The sequence below is a fragment of the Sciurus vulgaris genome, assembly GCF_902686455.1.
Source record: "Sciurus vulgaris genome assembly, chromosome: 9".
Lineage (NCBI taxonomy): Eukaryota > Metazoa > Chordata > Mammalia > Rodentia > Sciuridae > Sciurus > Sciurus vulgaris.
In genome coordinates, this window is record NC_136469.1 from 86,486,512 (window position 1) to 86,511,935 (window position 25,424).

A 25,424-nucleotide genomic window follows, 5' to 3' on the forward strand; every position below is an offset into this window, starting at 1 on the left:
GGCTCCAAAGTTATAGCTGCTGCTTGGGGCAAATGGGAACAGAAATTATGCTCAATGGGGGTGTGCAGTTGAGGCTTGCCTCTCTGCCTGGGAATAGTCTTGGGGTGGGTGGGCTTGGGTGAGGCTGGAATGGATGCATGTTTGGACTCCCAGACTGGGTGGAGGCAGCCCTGTGCTCTGCAGACATGTACAGTCTTCAGGTTGGTTCTGAAACAGGGTGGAATGGCTGTCTAAAGACTCAAGACAGGTAGAACTTCTTACTGCGTTTCTGGGAGCAGTCAGCTGAGCTTAATGGGCAGGCTGTGTCTCTGATCACCACTGCTGAGAGAAACACAGAGCTACTACCAAGATCTGCATGCTGGACACTCTGGGCCCTGCCCCCTTTCTTTGTTTCTGACAATGAACAATCTAGACGTGTTTTGATCCTTATTGTGCCCCAAGAGGCAAGTCAGGAGTGGCCTCCTGAAAAAAATCCCAAATGCTGGGTAAACTTGATGTTCACTTCCACTTCTCTTTTCCCACTGTTGTAATCATGGACCCTGGAGAATCCTCTCAGTGGGCACCATGCCAGCTTTAGGGGAGGGCATTGTGCTCAAAGTGAGATCTTCCTTTTGCCATTCTTAAGTTTTCAGATTTTAAAATACATTTTTTTTCTATGAAGGCTTGCTAGTTGGATTTCCAACAGAGAGAGGAGTGAAGCCTGGCCCTTCCTATTCTGCCATCTTGCTGATGTCACTCCTTTTCCTATTTTTTTTTCCTTTCACTGTATTGTTGTGGCTCCTTATGTGCATCCTAAACTTTCCCAAAGTTAATCTGTTCATGATAGAGGACAAATGACGGGTCTTTGTTGAGTAAAGCTCAACAAAGTAAGGCTGAATATATTACTCTGCCATCACACTGACATCACTCCTCTGCAAATAAATCTCAAACTTCAAATAATCGTATTTTAAGTATATTCCTTATATTATTACTTTGAAACTATTTTATATATCATGAAGAATAATTAAAATAAAGAATTAGATTATTGTTTAGGAATCATAATGTTCAGTGTGTAAGAAAAGAAAAACAAATGATCAGTTGAAACTGTGCATCCCTAATTTTTTAAAGCAATTACAAAGCAGTTTTATTGAATATAATCGATGCACAAAGAACTGCATATATTTAAAGTGAGTATTTTGATAAATTTTGACATATTCCCACACCCATATAATCAGCATCATGATCAAGACAGTGAACTTGTCCTTCACCTTCAAAAGTTTCCCCAGGATGTCTGTAAAATCCCTCCCTCCAACCTCTTCCCTCTCTTTCCCTTCTCAAGCAATTATAGATCTGCCATCATGAAGAGTTTACATTCTCAAAGTTTTTTATGTAAATAAAATCATAGAACATGGATTTGTCAGACTTTTTCATAACAATTTAGAGAGATTAATTCATACCATTAGATATGTCAGTAATTTATTTTTATTGCTAGATAGTATTCCATTGTATGGATAAACTACAATATGTTTGCTTAGACATTTGCCGGTAGTACATTTGCCTGTAGTTGAGCTCATTACAAATAAATCTGCCATGAATATTTGTGTGCATACATTTGTATGAACATTTGTATTTCCTTTTCTTCAGGGTAAATATCTAGAAATAATGTAACTAGATATGATAGGCATTTTTTAAATTTTAAAGAAACTATTGAACTATTTTTTCAAATTAGTTGAACCATTTTACATTCTCATCACCAATGTATTAGTTCCAATCTTCCAAATTTTCTTTGACAACTAGTGTTATCAGTATGTAAAATTATAACCTTTCTAATGAGTGTACACTGATAACTCATTGTACTTTTAATTAATTATTAATTATGTTCAGCATGTTTTGGGGGGCTTATTTGATATTTTTGCTTATTTAAACACATCTTTTTTTTTTTTTTTTTTTCTCAGAAACACGTGGAGAAAGCAAATATTAGAACCAGAATCAGGTATGGTGGGAATGGTGGAATTATCAGACCAGGGATTTAAGGCAACTAAGACAAGATGTAAGGGTTCTCCTAGAATGCACAACACTTTGGGTTCCACCCCCAGTGTATTATTTTGTTTTGTCTTTTGGTATTGGGGATTGAACCAAGGGCGCTTTGACACTGTGCTCCATCTCCAATCCCCCTTTTAAAAATTATTTGTTCTTTTAAGTTACACATGAGAGTAGAATGCGATTAGACCTATTATTTATACATGGAGTATAATTTATTTTAATTAGGATCCCATTCTTGTGGTTGTACATGATGTGGAGTTACATTGGTTGTGTACTCATGTATGAATATAGGAAAGTTATGGTTGACTCATTCTCCTGTCTTTCCTATTGCCATCCCTCCTCCTTTCCTCTCATTCCCCTTTGTCTAATCCACTGAACTCCTTATCTTCCTTCCCCCTTTCATTGTGAGTTAACCTCCACTTGTGTATTTAACACATCTTTAGTGAAGTGTTTACTCAAATCTTTTTCCTTTTTTATTATGTTACTTTTCTCATTGTTCAGTTTTGAGAGTTTGAAAACTCTTCCAGATGTGGATAAATTCTTTTTCAAATATATGCTTTGCAAATATTTTTTCCCAATCTGTGATTCATCATTTTTTCCATTAATGGTGTTTTATTCTAAAGCAGTTTTTATCTTTTTCATTTTGAGGAAATCCATTTTATCAATTTATTCCATCATAGACCATGCTTTTAGTGTCTCAGAAGGATTTACCACCTCAAAGTCCCAACTATTTTCTCTTGATTTTCTCTAGAAATTTCATAGCTTTAGGTTTCACACCTGTGATGCCTTTTGATTAATTGTACATGATTATACAGATCTAAGTTTTTTTATCCAAATTTACAATTGTTTCATCAACATTTATTGCAAAGGTAGAGGTCAACATCACTAATTTGAGATTTTCTTTCTTTTCTAATGTTGACCTTTAGTGATGTAAATTTCTTTTAAGTACTATTTTAGTGGCCTCTCTCAAATTCTGGCATATTATTTTCGTTTTCATTCATATCAAAAGTTTTTAAGTACTCTTTTTATTTCTTCTCTGATTCATGAGTTGTTTGGAACTGTGTGTTCAGTTCATGTATAATTAGGGGAATTTCCAGAAATATTATTATTAAAGATCGCTAATTTCATTCCATATTATCAAGCAATTCTCTATTATCAACCTTAACCCTTTGAAAGCAGCATCATTGAGAGAAGAAAAATTCCTTATATTATAATCTACCAGGGAAGAGGTTGAGAGAGCTAATTGTTTAATAATGGCTAGTTTCCAGTCACCAATTATATCACCTTGTTACCTCAGAAGTTTAGTTTTATTCTAATATTATCTGAGGACCCCAGGAAATTTGAGCATTTCTGATTTCTATTTCATTGTAGCAAGGAGACAAGTGACAGTCTCCTTTGCAAAAGCAAAAGTTAAAATCATTCCCAACCTGCCCACCCTCTTTTAAACAGCTACCCTAGCCTGCCACTACTCCCAGTCCCCATTCCACACAAAAGACCCATCCTTTAAAATCTTTAACATCCTCCATTATTCATGCTCTGTCATATCAGTCCATTTGTCCATGGTTTCCACTTTCATGAAATGGTCTTCTCCTTTACTTGAACTGCTGAATACCTGCTCATCTTCTAGGACTCTCCTTAAATGACTCTGTCACTTTACCCAGTCAGAATTGGTCTCACCCACCCTTGGATTCCCTCAGCAATTTGTCGTCTGCTCCACTGGGGTCTTAGTCTGAAGGTGTTGCTATTTAGCTGCTTCCTTCTCTACTGAACCAACTGGGGAACAGTTGACTATACCTAGAACAGGGCTGCCACCTAGTGAATGCTCAGTAAATGTGGAATAAAAAGATCAATACAAACATTAATTCCATTCAATCCAAACATCTACAGTGTTCATCTACAGTGAAAATATTTTTACATTGCTGAGTTGAGAAGTGAACAAGTTGAAGAAAATAAAGATTTTTCCTTTTCTTTATGGATCCTATAAAAGCACATTGATTTCTTTTGTTGCCTTCAGATTACCCATTCTGATACTTAAGTAGTCAAAAAAACAAAGTGCCCTGGCAGCACCAAATAGTGCTTAAGGATTTCTCAAGTCATCAAGTCAGTCTAGCCTTCAGTGCTGCAAGGCCATCGCTGGGTGGCTTTAATCTCCTTCAGCAACCAGTTGTCAGTGATTTTGTTAACAGAATGTTTCAGACAATGTACATAAAACTGAAGAAATATCATAAGTTTTCATAAATAATCAGACTAGAAATACAGAAACATCTGGAGATACTTTATTTCTTGTTGAGAAATCTCACATAAAAGTCTTCATCATTTCATTAATTTAAAATCATTCTCAGTTGTAATTAAAAAACAAATTTCACACCAATCAATGATGACTCGTTTTGTCTTCTTCTCCCTCTGAAACGTAGAGAAAAAATATATATATTAAGTACTAATTAAAGAACAGGCATAGAAGGTAAGAGCTCTATTAACTTAAATCAGGGACACAGAAAGCACATAAGAAGCCTTCAGATGGCATTCTCTGAAGGCTTTGATTAGCTGAGTCACTAATTTAATATTTTAGACAATTTTGTTTTAGTGGTTTTTTTTTTGTAAATACAATTTTAAAAATCATTTCATTTTAAGGCACTTAGCATCTCTCTCACTGTGGATGGATAATTGGGTAGAATCAACATTATATTCAACCTCATCTGGATTTGTTGTTACCTGAAGGAATTTAAACTCCCAACGCAGCACGAGTTTTTGAAATCAGTTTCGGACCCTGAAAATTAAGAGCAAATAAAAACAATCAGGAAAGGAATGGATACTTGTGCCTGTCCTACAGGCAACTCTGCAGAATCTGGAGTGAATTCACAGGCTTGGATATTGGTCATTTAAGAAATAAAGGAGTTAAAGAAATATAGCTCTAAGGCCAGCAAGCTGGGGCAGTAGAGACCAGAGAGGAAAAATTGTGTACTCAATCACGAATCCAGATAAAACAACTACTCCAATAATTTGAGATTATTCTTAATGACTGCTCTATTGGAATACAAAGGCATACTCCTAAATGAGTTTTAAAATTTTCTAAATGCTCTCAATATCCTGTTTGTACAACTAATTTGTTAAATCTTTTTAATCCATTTAACAGTATTGATAAAATTTTGGGCCAAAAACTGTTTAAATTATCATTAATTACTTATTCACTTAATAGTTTTCTTTACTAGGAAATAAATCAAAATAGCCAATTTGTGATATAAATTAGGATTCTTCCTAATTTGTTAGTGAAAATGTGATTTTTAAAAATCTCTCAATATTCTTTGATCTATTTCTAAATGAAATTTAAATCTCTCTCATTATTTTGAAGTTATCCTTCAATAGAATATTGTTTTTCCTTTCTCACTACAGAAAACTCCATACCAAGATTTTGCATATGGAAATGAGCTGCCCTTACCTCTTCTGCAAAGCAGACTTCCTGCTCCTGGCCCTGGCAGCACTTCTCCAAAAGGCCAGAGAAATCCGCAATGACAGCCTCAAGCTCTTCCTCTGTTATTTGTGGCTTTTGCTTCACAAGGTTAATGAGAAACCTATGGTTTTTTAAACAACATGAAATAGAGAGAAATCTGTTATACATTGGAATTTTTCAAAAACTTCCCCCTAGAGAAGTTCTAGCAATTTTCACCCAAACCATCAGTCCAACAAACCTCCAGACTTAGCACACAACCTGTCTAAAGCACTTTCATCAGTAAGACTGAGGCTGGAAGCATGCCAACTTTCCACTGGCCTGGACTTTTGCAGATTATAGATAAAACATTGTTTTATAATTCTGTCATACTCCTATGTAGTGAAGTGTGGTCTTTTTCTTACTTGCCTAGAATATCCTTTCCTGTTCTCTTTCTAAAGTGTGTATTATCTATACTCAAAGACCCAGATTTCCAGATCCTGCCACTCACCATTATCACGCCTATAGTTAGCACTGAGCACCAATTACCCCCATACTGGTCATTTAGCAATGCCTTCCCCCTGGAATTAGTGTTGCCTGTGTTAACAGGGAGAGCAGGCCAGAGGAGGCAGCAGTATTCTTCCTTCAACGCCTGAGACTGTGATGGATAAGAATAGGTTTTCCAATGAAGGATAACCATTTACAGAGCAAGTGAGTTTTAAAATGCATGGGTGTTTGGAGAACATAAGTTCTTGACTTGCATTACCATCACCATTACACAACTGCTCCCACAATGAATTACAATGTGTACTTCATCTCTGAACACCCATGCCACACGGTTGAATCAAATATAATTTTCTTTAAAGCATAATGTAAGAACAGACTCAGTTTTGTGCCTCCTGTGCTTGCAATACAAGTAACCGCACTCACTGTAAAGATACACTTTTATCTCCCTAAATAGATTGTTCCTTTTTCTTTAACCACAAAATATATTAAAACAAAGACACTTTTTGTAAATTATCTGCCCTAGGGAATTCTTCCAGATCTACTTTCAATGAGTTTATGAGAACAGAACTATTTTGAAAGATACTTTAAGTGTTTGGAGGATAATATGTTACTAATCAGCTCAAGCATTTCAGGTGTGCAAGACAAAGTGTCAAGTACTACTTGGTATTGCTGGTCTTCTCCACACCAGGAAAAGACAATTTCTTACTCTTGCTTCATTGCTTGCAGTGCTACACCCTGGGCTTGGCACAGATCCTTATGGAAAATGAATTTATCAGCAGAGAATGATGGAGGGACGTAGGTCTCGTCCATCACCAAGCTGCTGAAGCATGGCCTCCTGTTGGCATATGAAGAATTGCAGCACTGGCCAACACCAGGGTTCACAGGAGTCGCTTCATGTCTGATACACAACTGTCCAATAATAAGGTCAGCCTGGTTAGAAGAAGAAAGAAGAAAGCAGGGAGATTGGACATTACTCACAAAGTTGGTTCAGGTTTGCAGAAAACTCTTGTAATCATTCTTAACATTCAGCAACTTATAATTAATAGTGAAGGAAAATTTGCTGTGTGTGTAGGATCATGTGTTGCCATATTATAAATTCAGTGTTTACTCATTCGTTGGGGATAAATCTTGACTTTTAGTGACAGATATTACCTTATTGATGTTGAGGACAGCCCTTCAGCTCCTTGGTATCACCTATTTGAAACACTTCCAGGTACATACACACTTAAAAAGTGGGGGAAATCTCTCCCCTGATCCATGACACATACATGGTTTGTTTCCTGTGTATGTCTAGTTGAGCCTTACTTTTGAGTAAGAGATACAGAGATTTGAGATACAAGGATCACTTTCTGAAGATAATAGCACAAACTGAGCTCTCTTGCTTCTATCTGTCCAACACACACAGCTAACACAAAAGAAATAGGGCCAATATCCACATGCCATGAAAGCTTTCCTAATATGAAATCTTCCTGCTTTCCACACTTCACAGACGTTTCTTAAATGCCTAGGAATAAATTTCAATAAGTGTTAACATGCTTTCTGTGTATACTGTGTTTTAGGTTAATGCTGTATGAGTTACTTAGACTGCCTCATTTAATAGAGTCACCCTATGAAGATGGTACAATTTTTATTCTCAATGTCAGATGAACAAACTGAAGCTTAGTGACATAACTATCTTTCCCAGCATGACACAACTAATAAAGTGGTGAAATGAGATGGCAAGTAGGAAGGCAGACCCAGAACCTACACCCCTGAGTCATTACACCACCCAGCATCCCTACGGCTTCTCAGTGAAGAATTCAATCAGTGATTAAGGTGACAATCACAGGAAACCCTTCTTTTGCTCCTAACCTTCATGACATGAAAACCAATTAACAGATAATTCCCCATCATTGAAAAACAGAAAAACTGATACATAATTTTGTTCACAATTGTGACAGTAAGGGAAAAATAATTTTTAAAAAATTCAATCTGTAATCATATATATGACATGAAGGACTAGAAAGTAAAGATTATTGGTGTTAGTAAGTGGAAAGTCACTTCACTCGTTAGAACATGGAACTTATTTACACTGTTCTATACTTTATATCCTGTCAAAGGGGCCAAATTGCCCTGATATCATTATAATGATAAGATTATTCTACAAAAGGCAAAAATCTAAGTATGGCTCAAGTAACATGATGAATTTTAGTCTATTGAGGGTGAAGCTTTTTCTGTCTTGTGTAACATTAAAGAAAGAATTTGAGGAGCCAAAAAAAAAATAGAAATATGAGGTGAGTGACACATTAGTGTTCAGACACTGTCAGGTAACCTGACTGCATTTCCACCAGCTCTCCTAGAAGAACCAGAGTCCTGGCCACAGGCTCACCAGTCAGAGCTGGGTTCTCACCCTGCCTCCAACTGCATCTAACTGAAGGAGCCTGGGAAAGCCACCTCCATGCTGGTTCGTCCCACTTGTCCTAGATGGGAATTAGGAGGCTAATTAAGCCAAATAGCAGAAACCAGATAAAAACTAAAGAAAACACTCACCGCTCCCTCCCCACAGGCCAGTTGCTTGTCCTCGCTAAGTTGGCAACAGGTGGCTGCTGTAGTGGCCATTTTCCTAGTGAGGGCCATCAGCTCAGCCGAGGTCAGCTGAGGCGCTTTCTTCACATAAGCAACAAGAAACCTGAAAGAAGCATTTTTCACAAATCCTGCTGAGCCTCTCATGAGTTTCTGGATTTCTTACTCCTCTCAAAGATCCTCTTCTGGCATCAGAAAACTTGGTATTTGGACTGATTTTGAGGATGTGTCTACTCTCAAGGTCACTTTCTTTACTAACATTATCCCAACATGTCATCAGAAAAAGGAAAGTTCTGGGCAGAAAGCTAACTTCTATTCCCAACTAAGCATTTGCAAGGTTTGAGGAACATAAAGCCATTTTTGCACATCAGTTTTCACAGACCCTTCTTCTTGGTCCCTCAAAGGGGAAAGGGAAAGTCTACCTTCTTTTGAGGGAAATGAGGTAATAAGGTTACACTGACTTCCATTAGAAACAGGGACTGAAATTAGAGTAGCCTTGGGTCACTAATTTAGATATATTTCCTTTGCCTGTTAATAATTTTAGATCACTGAAAATACTATTTACAAAACATACGCATTTTGTAAGTAATATTGTCCTAATTTCTGGAAGAGGGCACAGCTTCGTTTTGCAAGTGCTTGGCTCTCCTGGATGTATTTCTGTAATTCTTCTTCCTGGAAATACAAGCATTATTGCATACATTTTTCTCTGGACACATAACTATGTATATAAAATTGGCCAATATTTTAGGCTATTATGAAACCAGTCTTAGAGGTTTGTTAAATATTAAAGATGATAAAGTATAAATTTTAAGAATTTAAGAAATGGACTTGGAAAGATTTAGTTTAAAACTTTGTGAATCACAAAATCATTTGTTAGCAGAACCCCATCTTTGGATAAAGATTTACAGTTCTTTCTATACAAAATTTCTGCCTTTCTGGATCTGGCAAGAAATGAATAATATCTTTATTCTTTGTATTGAACAATGTTTGGTTAACATTTTTATTCTTAAGTAAGCCACTAATTACTGACTATTAGTTAATAATGACTTAATATCTAGATTACTAATCTTAGATATAACTAGCTATCTGCTAGTTAATGACTAGATTCTTTCAAATAGTTTTTTTTCAGTACTGGAATTTGAACCCATGGCTGTACTCTACACTAAACTGCATCCACAGCCCTTTTTAAATTTTATTTGAGACAGAGTCCTGCTCAATTGCCCAGTCTGGTCTCTAACTTTCGATCCTCCTGCCTTAACCTCCCAAGTAGCTGGGTTTACAGGTATACACTATCACATCCAGCAATTTTTAATGGATGCTGTCTATTCATTTATTTCAGGTTCTCTCTGAAATTCTCAATCAACTTACCCCTTTATCCTGGCATGCAAGAGAGTTTTCAGACTGGACACACTTCTCCATTAGTTCCTGGTATCCTTTAGCAACTCTTAGAATTACTGGGACAGCAAGCTCAGGATGTCTTCTTGAATATTCATGAACAAAACTAAAACATATGGAGGAAAATATCATAAATCATTGGCTCTAAGACAAAATGAAGTCATTGCTTCCCTAATACCTCCTATATAATAGAGCCCATGGAAGTTAAAAATCAGATAAATAAATACAGTTGAACATCAATATGATCTGAACTCTATGAATGACAATACCATGAATATACACCATGTCCCTCAAGTTGTCCCATAAAGTGGCATTTTATTTTCTTTTGCAGCTCACTTTGGCTTTTCAATTGTGGTTTTTCGCCATCATTCATTGTGCCTACTTTATGCTAACATTGCTTTGGGCAGTAAGCAGACAACACTGTGTAAGATAAAATGCCTGCCCTCTCCTGTGTTAGAGAGAGGCAGAAACAAGCAAACAATAAACAGGTCATCTATCTCAGGTAGTGATACATTGATAAAGGGAAAGAAAAAAGATTGAAGAGAGAAAATGAGGTGACTCCCATAAGTGGAGGGGCCACTAATTTAGCAGGGAGTCAAGAAGTGTTTCTCTGGGCAACTGATATCTGAACAAAGATCTGGGTGAAGGAAGCCATGCTAGTGCCGGGGGTGGATCCTTTCTGCTGCTATGATCCTTTTTAACTGAAGAACTACTCTATTAAGCAAACAGCTTTAGAGGTATATAGATGTGTAAACTTAAGATAACTCTTGATTTACTAACTGTACCCCCAGATTACAGAAATTGGTCATATTAAGCTCTTCCATCAATAAAATGTCAAAATTTGTCTCCTAATTCTGGTCTTATTTCTTATTTGCATGATTTATTTATTTAGCAGTGCAAACAATGTATGAATGTCTATTTTTTTTTTTTTTTTTTTTTTTTGGCGGTGCTGGGGATTGAGCCCATGGCCTTGTGCTTGTGAGGCAAGCACTCTACCAACTGAGCTATATCCCCAGTCCTAGAATGTCTAATTTTAATGTAACAAAAGTGCAATATTTTCAGGGACTCTAAAAAAGAAAATTGAGCCATTATTTTCATTACTGCATCAGAATCATACTCTTAAATTTGAAGATCCTTGAAGATAAGTAAGTAAAATGTCCTAAGAGTTGCACAAGTGCCACCTTTAATAGTATCCATGGACACACACAATAAGGAAAAATGTATTAACATGACTGCCTACTTCCCTTATAAGGCAAATGGAATGAGAACACAGCCTATGAATTCTATTACAACAAACTATTATACTGCAGATGTCTCTAAATGTGTCTTTATTTTCTTAAAATATACAACATGTATTTGACAAATAGCAAGTAAATCTATCTTTTAGTATCTATGGAGTTATATTTTGGGGAAAAGTTTTTTAAATGTGCATGACAAAAAAGTACATTCTTAATCATAAGTCCTTCTTATTACAAAAATGTTCATATCTTTTATGACAGTTCAATGGTGGCCTTCATATGAATAACCTATAATGATGACAATGGAGAGAAATTATTATTAAATAAAATACACTTCATAAGCATGCTAGTTAATAACACATGGTGAAAGCCTCACATTAGTTAGATGTCTTTCCATTTTCTCTAGTTATCTGCTCACATCTCTTTTGACTCAGAACATTCTAGCCAAGCATCCCCACATGAGTTTAAAAACCATAGCCGCCACTCCTCACTTCAACTACACAGAGCTGTCAGCCACAAAATGATCTCAACTTGTGTGAACACACATTTGCAGAGCGTGTTACCTTGCCAAGAAAATGTTTCTTTCCGCCAAAGAAAACTGGTTAAAATCTCTGTCTCCTAAAAATCTGTTGAGGGTTGGAGACAGACCTTCAGGTTTGTCGTCATTTTCTGCATGGATTATGCAATGACCTAGTTCAAGGGTGGGCAATTTGCAACATTCTGCTATTTTGCTTGACAGAGCATCTTGTCGAGAACAAATATACGACATAATTTTTTCCTGTAATGGGAAAACCAAAACATGAGTCTTAAAGATTTATTCTTTAAGAAGGACCTCAGAGCCAGTTCTAGGGAGGAGAGGGAGGAAGAGCGGAAGGAGGAGATTATGGAGAACAAATTTTCCATTCCAAGTTTATCAAGAAGGAATAAGTTAAAAGAAAAAAGCCTAGGATTGAGGAAGTAGGAAAGAGAAGAGTAGAGGAGGGAGGGAAGGAGGAAAGGAGGAAGAAATAAAACCCTTTCCTCGTCTCCCATCCTAAACAGTGCTTTCCTCACTCCTGTCCAGGTCCCATTTGTTCAATTATTCTCCCTTAGTTGTCAGCCAAATACTATCATTTTAATACAAAAGCTTCAAAACAAGAGGGAAACGTGCTACTCAAATAAATATACCAAATACTATTCAATTCACCTCTACACAGCATTTGTAGCTGGTGGCATGGAAAGCACACTTCCCACTCTTCATCATCACCTCTTTGCCCACCAGAGGGCGGTGCACCCAAATGGCCAGAGAGGTCAAGCTTTCAGATACACGCCTGTCATGGGACTGAAAATTCCAGGCATTCTCAGCAGGGTCAGTTAGAATCCATTATTCAGCTTTTAAAATCTAACTTGTGTTTCATATGGATATTAATTTTTCCACTTTAAAGGAAAAGAGTCGATCTGACATCCAATTTTTTAAATAAGTTTTAAAATAACTATGAAAGTCAACAAAATTAGGGGTGGATATTGCTCAGTGGTAGAACATTCACCTGGGTGTTATGAGGCCCTGGATTTGATTCCTAGCACAAGGGAGGGGGAAAAGCTAGTTATAAAAATCAACAAAATTGCCACTTAAAAAACAAGAAAGCTGACCTCAAAGAAAAATGAAATAGTTCTTGCTAATGTTCCTGGTCTGTGTGTAAACTCCCCCAGATGAGAAAGTCAGTGAGGTGGCAACGTTTCCAGTTCATCCTCCCCAGCTCCTCACACCAGGACTCTGCTGTGCTCAAGCACTGTCACTCTGAGGGCTCACCTGACCCTCGGCTCCTTGCAGACTTCCAAGACTAGCAGCCACAGGAGTGGGCTGAAATGAGCATTACCCTGCACAGTCAGCCTCCCAGAATTCAGGTTCCAGTCTGGATTTCAGGTCCTTTGGGCATCTGAGAGCAGTGATTTTAAGTTTCCTCTGAGAGGAGGGTGTGTCATAGAAGACCAGAGAGGAAGAAAACTGAGAGAAGATAGGTCTTTCGTACAATATCTAGGGGGTCTAGAGTGGGTCCAAATAGTCACACTGCTTTGATCACCACTGATATGGCACACACAAAGAATCTGCTGGTAGGGCTTTTGGTTTCATTTAATTCTCCTAGAACCCTTTATTCACACCTCTCATAGGCAAGTGACTAGCTTTTGACCTTGTGGAACAATTTCTTGCTTTCTTTTAGTTGTGTTCAATCATTTAACAAACTGTAATAGAATACCTTCCACATACTAGGCATTGCCCTGAAAAGAGAACAGTAAACAAAAGGCAGTCCCTGACTTTGAGGAGGTCACTATCTTATCTCTCCTATCAGACTAGAAATTCTTGGAGGTCAACTTATGCTTTCCTAACAAGTGCTCCTCATTGTGGCTAACCCATAGGAAGTTTTCAATATGTATCAGTCAAATGAAGAAATAAATGGAAGGAAAAACCCAATACATTAAAAGTAAAGAGCTTGCCCCTCAAGACCCCTACATGGAGGTCTGGTGAGAGGTTATATCTTCTTTAGGCATAACAAACAGATGGTTCCTTGTCTGAAAGGGGGCATCCCCAAAGTGAAATCCAGGATCAAAAAAGATGGTTTAAACTTTATTAGCAAGAAGTGAGTAACTTCACTTGGTCCCTAATTACGGCACCCTGTGACCAACTCAACCCAGACAGCCTCCTCTCTTTATGAACCAGAAAAAAAAAAAAGAAAGAAAGAAAGAAAAGGGAGCAAAAATATATTTTTTCAGGGAATAATACTCCTCACCCCATCCTGCAGACACTCCAGCACATTTCCTCTGCAACACTCCTCATGTATGTGGGCCACATCCAAGACCAGCTTCTGAATTTCAGTAAAATTCGCTCTGGGAAACTTTTGACTCAGTTTAGCAACAGTTCTAGGGGAGCAGAAAAGTTTTAAAAATCAATTCTGGTTAACTATAAAAATGATGTAGCATTCAGAGAGTATCAGCACTGTTAAAACTCAGAGGAAGAACAGACACATGTTGTTTCAAAAGAGAAGGAAGCAGGGCTTGTCTGTGGAGTCCTCCTCAATCTTCCACGCAGTAGCATCTGGGATCATTGTAGTGAGCGAATGGAAATATTAAAAAGGCTAAACAACTAAGAAATGGAAAATGAAAATTCTATGACAATGATAATCATTTTTCACTTTGAAGTGAAAAAAAATACTTCTGAGAATTTTTTTCAGGGAGGTGTGCCAATGTGCAAATCAAAGAAATGGAAGAAAAGAGTGGAGCAGACTGAACATTACAGAGGTATCATCCTGCCAACACATGTAGCGTGGCCAGAAAGGAAGTAAAAAATAAAGACTCTGGATCCTTATGCTTGTTTCACTAAATTTTAAGAGATGCCTGTGTGAAGCCACTGTTTCTACTGATGAAGATAGATTTTCTTTATATAATTTGGAGCAATAACTTTAATTACTAGAGATAAATTACAAAGTCACTACAATTGTATCTGAATTTTTATTTAATTACTAAGATAAATTTAAATAAAGTAGTTCATAAATCTATTTTTAAGTTTCAAATAGAATTGGAAGGTAGTTAAAGGATAAATCTGATCTCTTCCAAGAACAGATATTAGTCAGTCTTTAGAACTAATGGTGTGAATATAAATTTGCATTTAGGTCTCCACTGTGTATAATATTTTCTAATGTGTTATTTAACAAACAAACTCTGAATGAGCATATCTACTACTCTTTGAAGTAACAATTGACCTAAGAGACCTTATAGCAATTAGGAAGCATAATTAATGTAAAGAATATCCTGTTAAGCCACAAGCTCTAGGTAATTCTCAATGAAGGCTAGTGTCCTTTGCAGAGGAGTTAGGAAGACATGGTCTAATGAGGAGGTACGATTTGATTGCAGGCAGTAACTTAAGAGTATCTAAAATAGGCAAATAATGTAAACCTTCAGTTTCTACTCAGTGTTATCTCAGCAAGGCTTTTAGTAAGTGTTACATTATCAGGCTGGCCTGTTAGCTTTCTCCCAGTCCTAGATTCCAGGAGTCTGATCACAGTGGCCCTCATCAAAGGAGATATCACTCTTTACCACAGCAACACTAAGAAAAATGGACCTGAATTGCAAACTCATAATTCTACAATCTCTCCTGCATCTCCAGCTAAAGCTTAAACTTACATGGCTTGGAAGATAAGGGGTTCAAAAGTTCTCTTTATTGCGCACACATGTTGATTTAACAAGCTGCTTTCTTTTAATTCTTTTGTAATTGATGCTGCCTAGGGTGGAGAAATATAAATAAGGTTGTAAGATAGTTTGTATTTTCTTTTGTAAGTTCTAACAATTAGGAAAACAGCAGATATAGGTAAAACACAAAACTCCACAAAAATGTTTTTTTTTTTTGCTACAAACTATAAATGCCATACAATTTTGCAAAACATTACTCAGTCATTCTTTTAGATTATTCATTCTTTCTTTTAGATTAATTTATATGTATCTATGCCAGACAGATTTATTAAAAATATCTCAAACAAAAAGATTACAATGGGGGGATCGTGAGTGAATACAGCTTTAAGACATATTTACATGCAGCTTTAAGATAGATTGAAGCCTGTTAATTTCTGCTCAGTTACAAAAAGTAAGTTTGCATCACAACCTGACATTGAGAATAGTCACAATTCTTAGGAATTTTTTATAGGACTTCTGGTCTCAAGCTGCTAATTGTGGATATTATTCTAGTTTTGTGAAACTGGGGAAGCTATTTGCTTCTCTAAACCTAAGTTTCCCTGTTTGATTAATAATACACCTCAAATTTATTCTAAGTACTAAAAATAATGAATATAAAGTATCACAGTTCTCTCTCACTTTTTTCTCTCTTCTCCTGCTCCTTCCTTTCTCCATTTTCTTCCATCTCTTTCACTTCTCTCTTGAATTATCTTCTCTTTCTCTGACTTTCCTTCTAGATCCCACCAAATTCACTTCCTTAATAATAATTGTTGACTGAATGAATGAATGAAAACAACAAATCCAACTTTTTTTTTTCTCACAAAGAATATCGCATTTCTGGAAACGCTCTATTCTGAAAAATAAATAAGCTCTTCACTGAAAGCCTGTCTTCATTTTTAATGTTGGTTCCAGTGAATCATAGCCAGACTACATATTGGCTCAGATGTCCACACAAATGAGATACCTTTGTTTGGAAGCATTCAGCAGCATTTTCAGTTTTGCAGCAAAGTGGAATCATTTTGTCATAGCCAGCAGCCAGAGAAAGAACTGTGGGTGCATACAGGAAGGGGTGTCTTCTTGATATCTCATAGATGCATCTGTGAAAGGAGTAGAAGGTAAAAATTTCACAAAGGCATGAAAATAAAGCACTTCTGTTTGGAACTGGACTCTGGAATGTGTTTAAAGATTCAGGTAACAACAATGGGAAAAAATGCAGAGGACTTTTTCTTTGCTCTGTTCTGAAGGGGAAATTAGTCATATTTTTTCTAAATGCTGTCAAAAATTTTCCTCCGTAGAGATACTTGGGGGGGTTGGGGGGAAGATATCTGATAGATAATACTAGATTCTGTTATAAAAACCAAGAGGCAGAAATGCTGACTGTAGTTGTTATTAAAATGTCTTTTTCACTATGTCTACTCAGGTTTGAGGAAGCAACAAGGCCAGGCCTCTGCTAAGCAAAACTGAAAGTTGGACCCTTTTTTTTTTTTTTTTCCTTATCAGCGCAAAATGGAATCATCCACCTTGGCACCCTCCACAGCACAGGTTAGGGCAAGTTCTGTCTCTGGTCCAAGCAGTAACCTGGAAAATGGACATTTTGAAGAGGTAGATACAAACTTCCCAGACTTCCACCTGAGTTCAAATATACCAGCCTATTACCTTCACCTCCTAAGCTTTAATTTCTTCATCAACAAACTGGGAAAAGGAAGAAGAACAAAGAGGAAGAGGAAAAAGCAAAATCAAAGGGTTTTTGTGAGCCTTAAACCATCCTTTATGCCAAGCACATGTCATCCTCAGCATCCTATGTGCTCAATAAACCTTAGCTCTGTTTATGTATCTTAACTATGCCTGGATCTCTAATTTTTTTAAAAAATTCCAGGCAATTTGATGAACATAATATACTAATATTTGGCCCTGAAAGAAGTCACTTTGTGTGTAGTATTAATATATTCCTGGGCTAGTAAAATTTTAAAGGGAAAAAAGCAGATGTATCTCCAGAGACTCATGGAACAGCTGCTGGGTCTGTTTTGTAGTCTCTACTGCATGCAGCATGCTGTGCTTTAAAAATTGCACTTAAAATTGTTCTGTAATTACCTGATGTAGGCCTCAGCAGATACAACACAAAGCATTGTTCCGACTTATCCATACTTTGGAGTATATCAGTAAATTGCAGAAATACTAAATTGTCTGGTAATAGGAAGTTTTCCTTACCTGTTCATGAATGTCTCCCTGTCTTCTTCATATGCTTTACAACTCGTAGCAGGTTCTGGAATTTGGAAGGGTGGAATGGCTGGAGCAGCCTTCTTATGAGCACGTAAGCAACTATGTCTTTCCTCTCCACTTCGGCTGCAGCAGTCTGAAAGTCCATATTTTTCAGATATTTCCTTCTCATGGCAAATTTCTTCCAGAAAGGCAGAGAGCTGTAAGAAAGCTTTTCTTTTAATGAAGGACAACTATTTTACTTAAAAGTTCTCCAAAGCATATAAAAATTTTTCTAATAACTAAAGTTATAACTATAGATTAAGAAAAATCCTGGGGCTGGGGTTGTTATGGCTCAGTGGTGGAGTGCTTGCCTAGCATGTGTGAGGCACTGGATTCAGTTCTCAGCACTACATTAAAAAATAAATAAATAAATACAGGTATTGTGTCCATCTACAACTGAAAATATTAGGAAAAAAAAAGAAAGAAAAACTTCAACACTTCAGTTTCAATCTGATAAGATAGCTTTGCTTGCTGCCTTTGGGATTTGTAATTTCCATCTTTGAGTTATACACATGTCTATTAGACAGAACTATTTTATTTTAAAGGACAAAGAACTATGAAATATTTTTTTCTTTCCCCACTTAATTTTAAATTAGTTTTAATTTTCTCTTTTATGTTATCAATAATTTGGCCCCAAGATATATAAGCCTTTCATTTTTATATATAAAACATGTTTCAGAAATAGATAATCATTTCTTGCAGCCTTTTTATGACATTGATCTAAAATTGGATTTTATTTCCAGTTAAAAATAAAAACAAAATAAAAATTGAAACACTTTTCATTGGTCACAAGTACAGATTTAGCTGAAATGTTTAAAACTGCACATGCATCCTTATTTGGTGCCTTAATTTTACCCAAATCAGATGATGAATCCAATATCTCAAAGAAAGCCTATGAAGAATACATGTGTTTAATACATCTCAAAAAACCTGTTATTTAGCTTTTAAACTGTTAATATTTAGAGAATACTAGAAATTTTAATTAAGACTTTTAATTTCCAATCCATATTTAAAAAAAAGAAACCTTTAACTTTACTATGATAAATTACCAAACTGTAACATTACCTTGAATGTCTAAATAGATAATTGAATAGAAAGTATATTTTACAAAATTTATACACATACTTTTAAAATATTATCAGGACAAGTCAAAAATAGTGATGCAAAACAAAGATTTTATTAATGCCTAAGTTTCAGAGTTGGGAAACACTTTATATCTTAAAAGGACCCTGACAGTGTTCCAGACATACTGTCTTGGGTCCACTTCAACCCTACCATGCACAGATTTTTTGGACTTTTGTTCCACAATAAGATATCTCTAATCAATATAAAGTTCATTTTCATACTGAAATAAAATAAAAAATAACTACTATTTATTAAGCATCTACCTTGGGACAATTTTGTACTAAAAATAAGCATTCATTCCTTATCTAAAGTTTAATTTAACTGGGTCCTATGTTTCAATGCTATTGTTTGTTTGCTAAAGTTGGCAACCCTGGTTATGTGCTGTGCACCTCACATTTACTAGAGTCTAGGGTATAGTGTAATGAAGCTACTAAAGATGCTAATTCTGGACCCATGTGTCTAATCTGAATTCTGATTTTTGTGGTTCCCTTAAGAATGTGATTTAACCTCTCTTGTGCTTCAACTTCCTCAACTGGAAAATTATATAGGTCTCCTAGGATTATTATAAAAATTTAATAAATTCGTATTTGTAAGCAAAGTTGATATTGTGCCAATAGACTCTTAGCCAGGGTCTCTTGACTCACAGTACAACTGTTCTGATTCATCAGTGTTATCTGCTATATCGTATTTTGATTATCAGTGTGTTTGTAGCACTCCCTAGAATAATGTCAAGCACATTATATATTTAGTAAAAATTAACTGCTCTTACTATTATTGTATCAACCTCCATGACAACTCTGAACTAGACCTAATGTTGTCCCTTGTGTTATAGATAAGAAAACCGAAGCCCCCCACAAAGAAGTTAAGTAATATGCCCACAGTCACAGAGAGAATATCCATAACCTGAGCACCTAGTCACTATGCTTTTATTGTCTGCAATAACCACTAATTTTTTCATCTGTACTCTTCAGCAAATCACAATTTATACTATACTTTACTATACTCTTCAAATATTTAAATGCATGCCTTCCCATATCTTCTCTTCTGTATGCTAGATCTTGGTTCAATATCATGGTGCTTTTTTTTTATTATTCACTCACCTGGTTTTCTAAACATCCTGCAGGCTGCTCACCATCAGTGGGTTTCTTAATCACAGCCAATACATCATTGGTCATTTTGCTTACTTCCGTGTAAGTGGCTTCTTGAACAAATTGGGCAAAAAATATGGTGACTCTGAAACAAAAATGCATGTGAATGCTTAAGGAGCAGATCCATATCAAACACTTTTCTCACGTATATTTGTTTTATTTTCTGTTTATTGTCTGACTTCTTTATAGGGTGACCTTTCATTAAAAATATCTAGTTATCCAGAAGAAATGGTCAGTCTTTTTTTCTTTATCCTTTTTCATATTTCTCCAGAAATATACATATGGCTTTTAAAAGTCAAAAAGAGTGGATTTTCCAAAAGTGAATTTCTCCTTTTACAGTTGCCCACTCACTGAAATTCACTTGTAATTGAGGGTATCTATATTTAAAATTTTCTGCTTTTAGTTTAAGAAAAGACTTAGTCATTAGACCTCTACTTGTGTTCACTCCCCTCATGATCAAGGCCTGATCCAAGAAGTTGATGCTCATGGATTGATTCAAAGCAATTTGTGTACAGTTTTCTGTAAGCAAGCAGGGGCAGCAAGACCCGCCTTTAAATACTTTATTAGAAATTTTAGAAATGTGGAATAAAGAAGAGCATTCAGGGAACAACATGCTCTCCACAAATAACAAAAAATGGAGTGTACTACCTCCTATGATTTGCTACTAAGATTTAAATAGAATGCAGAAAAGAGAACATTATAATATATGTATTGGTATTGATAAGAAAAGTTCCTAAATTTATACATAGTTGTCATTGATCAGAAACTAATCTTCAGTTTCTAAGATCTGATTTGGTTGGCTCCGTGGAATTCCAAATAATCGAGGTTAATATATAAGGCATTGATCAAAGTTCCACCTCTTGAGTATCAATTTGATAGTACAGATAACTGAAATTGTTTAATTTGCTTTGCATATCTAAAGGGCATTTTCTACAAGAAAAACTTACAGGTCAACTAAATTTATCTCTGCAGAACATTGGGAAGAATCCAGTGTGGAAGCTGGAAAACAAAAGAAACTCATGAAAAGTGGTGTTTTCAACTGCATCCAAGAAAGCAATCCTTGTACGTAAATGTTTGCATTTAAGTTGCAACTATATAATTTTAGAACTAAGAAGTCATTAGAAATCACCCATCTAAACATCTTAATTTTATACTTGAGAAAACTAGGAAATTAAGGAAAGAACGAAAGAGTTTATAGTAGATGTAACACTAAAATTCTGACCTTGTTTTCCTATTGTTTGGTTTTCCCCTATATTTTAATGCTCTAATTAGCTTGATTTTTTTTAAACTTGGGATTGAACTCAGGAGCTCTGACCACTGAGCTACATCCCAATTCTTCTTTTATTTTTTATTTTGAGACATGGCCTTGCTAAATAGACAGAGCTATCTTCCAACTTGTCAAAGCTGGTCTTGAACTTGTGATCCTCCTGCCTGTGTCTCCTGAGTTGCTGGGATTACAGGTGCGTGCCACTGTACCAGGCCCTAATTGGCTTGAGAATCAAATAGTTAAAAACATATTTCAGTCATATTTGAACATATGCCACAGTTTGTTCATTCATATACCAGTCACAGTATTACCTCTTTAGAAAGTCAAATAAGGACCATTTTTATGAATTAAGAATAACAATGTTACTTACTTTACCATTGTGAGGAAATTATATAGGTGAAGAAGCCCGGATTATGGTCCGGTGTACATACATATTTTTTTCAAAGGAAATATATATACCAATTAAATAAATTATGTGCAAAAAATAATGCAACATGGAACATACGCAGCCTTAACTGATCATATTAAGTAAGGCTATATGATTTTATAAATCTCTTATAAAGTAATAACCTTATCTTTCATATGAATATATTACCAGCTAAATCTTTTTTCTCTCTGTGAAACAATAAATACAATACTTAAGTCAAGGCAAATAAATAAATGCAAATTTAAGAATTTTGATAAAAGGCAAAACAGAATGACATCAACCATCTCACCTATTCCATATGCATTTCTATGCAGTGTTCTGGATTCAGTAAGATTTAGTAGGAAGATTAAAAAAATTGATACCACCCACTTCATGGTTGCTACTTGTTCCAGTGTTGGCTGTGGCAAGAGAAGAATATTGAAACTCCTTTATATTCTCCACAAGCAATGCTTGTTAACTAGTAACCTTTTGTTGGTATATCCATTACTTTATTTCCTTAGGTTGGAAATGGGACATTTTGCCAATAATTAACAGCACAGGGGTTATTTGTATTTTATGTTCAAGGACGCAGTCCTCTTCAGAATGGAAAAAAGGGGAAAAAATTTTTGCAAATTCATTCTGTTTTGAAAATATAACAAATATTCTTCTCTAATGACAAAGTATTCAAACAGATGATTTTTCACTAAATTGCAGAGTAATTAATCCCTTTCAAATTAAAAATGTTAATGTCATAAAGAAAAAGCTCAAAAAATTGGTATGCAACTCAACTAAATACATTAATTCTTTAAAAATACTAATTAAAAGTTTGTTTGCCAGAAACAAAAACATTGTTGGACCAATTCAGTCTCTCCATTAAAGAGTGCATTGCTTGATTATTATATTGTTATTGGTTAGCTCAAAAACACTTTTCACCTGATATAACTGTCAATAAAGATGATTGAAAGTGGTCAGTCTATTATATATGGCTTAACAGAAAATTTACAGCACAAACTAATTGACCAGGTGATACACTGATTTTTTTTTTTTTTTTTTTTTGCTGTAAAATAATTTTGCATGTATGTCACTGGGAAGTGGCCCGATCACCCTGTTTATTTAGCAATGCCAGATGATTATATTAATACTAAATAAGGGTCAATTACACACTCTTGATTTCAAACCTTTCCTCTGTATGACAGCTCTCAGTTTTGGCCACACATTAGAATTATTAGTGAAACTTAAAATTCCCAATGCCTAAACTATAACCTAAACCAATTAAATCAGTTGGGACATAGACATCAGTAGTTTCTAAAGTTTCACAACTGCTTTATTGTACTTAAGGCAAGATTATAAAAATCAAAGGATCTACACTAGAAAATAAGTATGATACACTCAAAAAATGGAGTAATATGCAGCCATCAAAATAATTTCGTAGAAGAACATGTAATGAATATTACTAAGTGTAAAACAGGGAAAAAGATATGCACAGAATAATCCCACATTTGTACTTCCCCTGTCCCTCCTGCCCCTTCAAAATAAAGTGTAGAATAAAAGACCACAAAGTTTTAACATGGGTTTTTCTCTGGATGGTAGGATTACAAGTGAATCAATTTCCCCTCCTTTCTTTCCCCACTCTTTTATTATTCAATGAAAGAGTGATATGCAATTTACAATTTTTTAAAAAATAAATAGTGCACTTTGGGTCTGGGGTTGTATCTCGGTGGTAGAGTGCTTGCCTAGCACATGTGAGGTTCAATCCTCAGGATCACATAAAAATTTAAAAAATAAAGGTATTGTGTCCATCTACAATAAAAAATAGAATCAATAAATAGTGCATTTTTAAAATATATATGATACTACAAGTAATTAGGGAACACATTTAAACAAGTTTTTCATCAATGGTACTTCTAATAGATGAAAAACAGTTATTACAGTGAGAACAAGGTCTTCAGTGCTAATCAAGTAGAATTCCCACTCATTTGTTGGTTTTTACTCATTTTCTTCTCTGTGTCCCCTTGCCCCTGACATTCTGTTTCTTTAGGAACGTGCTAACAGGAACAGGCCTGCATCATATACCCTCCAGTAAGCACTATCACTGACCTTGTTCAAATGCTGACCTATTTGATTCCAGAACAGGATAGATGAGGTATAATCCTCCTGATCCTCCCGTCCCTGAGGGGGATTTTACTCAAGAACATAATAACAACAGCATTAGCTATGAAGAAATAACAGAAAGGCATTAGTCATGAAGCACTACTTATGAAGTACTGAAATATAGTTTATGAAGCAAACTATGTACAGCTTTGCTAAGCACAGGCAAATATCTCAAAACCTTTCCCAGAGCCTGGTTCATAGTCGGGACTCAATAATATTTGCTGATTGAATGATGAACGTATGTTCAAAGACAAGAGTTTAAGGTACAGGAAGAGGTTCCCATTTGGCAAATCCCAGGTTCTACAAGCTCTGAGATTTTTGTAACTTTACAAACCATATTTCTGGTTTCATGCTAATGTATGCTATAACTAGCAAGACTGGATAATCCAGCTTCTTCATCTTAATGAAATGTTAGAGGGGACCTATAGAAAAATGCCTAGCAAATAGTATGTCTTTACTAAATCATAAATATAAATAAGTACATAACTACAAATAGTAAGTACACATCAAGCCAGAGGTGTCAGTCACCAACATATTGGGATGTTAAGGAGAGTAAACCAGGAGTAACAATCTCTTTGTTAGCCCAGGTCCTATTTGGACCTTTTCTCTGATACAGTGCTGGTTCTGTATCATCCCTTAATCTCCTTCCATATTTTCCATCACCAAGCAGATCTCTGCTGTTCCATGACTTATGATCAGAAAGGCAGCACAGATTCATGTGGATCTGGGGACAAGGTTTGAATTTTTGCCCTGCCACTTATGAACTACATGACTTTGGATGAATTCTTTAATTTTTCTGAGCTTTATTTTCATTGTCTATAATGATCATCAGTTTATAGAAGATGAAAATAATAGTAAAGAATGATCATTTTATAGATGATGAAAATAACAGTCCCTCCTTCTTGATTAAGTAAAGACTAAGTAAAGTAATAAATGAAAATGACTCAGAACAGGACCTGGCACAGAGTAGAACTCAATTGATGAGCATTTTATTTATTTATTCAAGAAACCTGTTAAGTCTGCACACCAGACACTATTTTTTTTTTTTTTTTTTTTTTGGACAGGGATAGTGAGCAGCAAGAAACAAGTGCCAACTATTCTTGCTGAGCCTACCAGTTGCCTCAGCCATCACCACATGGTCTGAAGGATGCTGTGATGAGCCGAGTGAAAAGAAGACATCTGGCATTTTTGGAGAGGTCAGGTAAGGCTTCCTGGAGAAAGTAGCTTTTTAGGGAAGACTTGAAAAAGTTGGAGGTAGGCTAAATAAAAGGGAGAAAGAGAGCTCCAGGTATGAAAAGGAAATGGAAAAGCCCACTGGTAAAGCAGAGCAAGGAGTATTTAAGGAATGGGAAGAAATGCAGCTTCAAAGTACAAAGCTCAGAGATGAGGGAACTCATTAAATAGAGGGAATTTCAGACAAGGTTGGCAGGGGCCACATCTCAAAGACCCTTTAAGTTGAGTTTACAGCTCATCCTAGGGCAATAGGGGACTATAAAAGAAAGCTAATAAAAATCACATTTGTATTTTGAAACTGTCTCTATTGTTACAAAGGGGGAAAAGGCTGTGATAAGGAGACCAGTGAGGAAACTTCCAATAATGTGGTCCAGTATGTAGCATGGATGAGAATGGTGATAATGGGAAATGAGAGGGGTAGCTAAAGTTAAGTATTTTAAATGAGATAAAATCAAAGTGACCAAATAACAGAGTACGTGTCTAATTT

The 25,424-nt window shown here is 35.8% G+C and overlaps 2 protein-coding genes and 1 pseudogene across 4 annotated transcripts in view; all 3 read right to left on the minus strand.

Annotated features, from left to right (window-relative positions):
- The window catches only part of LOC306669271 (albumin-like), a 120,019-nt pseudogene that overhangs the window by 63,803 nt on the left and 30,792 nt on the right, over positions 1 to 25,424 (minus strand). The window lies entirely within an intron of this gene.
- LOC306668993 (albumin-like) overlaps positions 1 to 25,424 on the minus strand; it is a 120,148-nt gene that overhangs the window by 62,501 nt on the left and 32,223 nt on the right. The gene's annotated exons all lie outside the window — the stretch shown is intronic.
- LOC306668994 (alpha-fetoprotein-like) lies at positions 4,277 to 23,773 on the minus strand. 2 transcript variants are annotated; one of them, XM_079152725.1, is made up of 15 exons: positions 23,651 to 23,773; positions 20,828 to 20,879; positions 19,833 to 19,965; positions 17,557 to 17,765; positions 16,313 to 16,445; positions 15,304 to 15,401; positions 13,914 to 14,043; positions 11,712 to 11,926; positions 9,884 to 10,016; positions 9,090 to 9,187; positions 8,483 to 8,621; positions 6,660 to 6,883; positions 5,459 to 5,591; positions 4,735 to 4,789; positions 4,277 to 4,425 (listed from the first exon to the last, which is right to left on the minus strand). In XM_079152725.1, exons 3-14 carry the CDS (start codon positions 19,905 to 19,907, stop codon positions 4,745 to 4,747), a joined length of 1,632 nt encoding a protein of 543 aa, XP_079008851.1. In that variant the 5' UTR covers positions 19,908 to 19,965; positions 20,828 to 20,879; positions 23,651 to 23,773; the 3' UTR covers positions 4,277 to 4,425; positions 4,735 to 4,744. The 2 variants fall into 2 exon arrangements, with proteins under 2 accessions (XP_079008851.1, XP_079008850.1); XM_079152724.1 differs by lacking the exon at positions 23,651 to 23,773 and adding an exon at positions 21,864 to 22,098.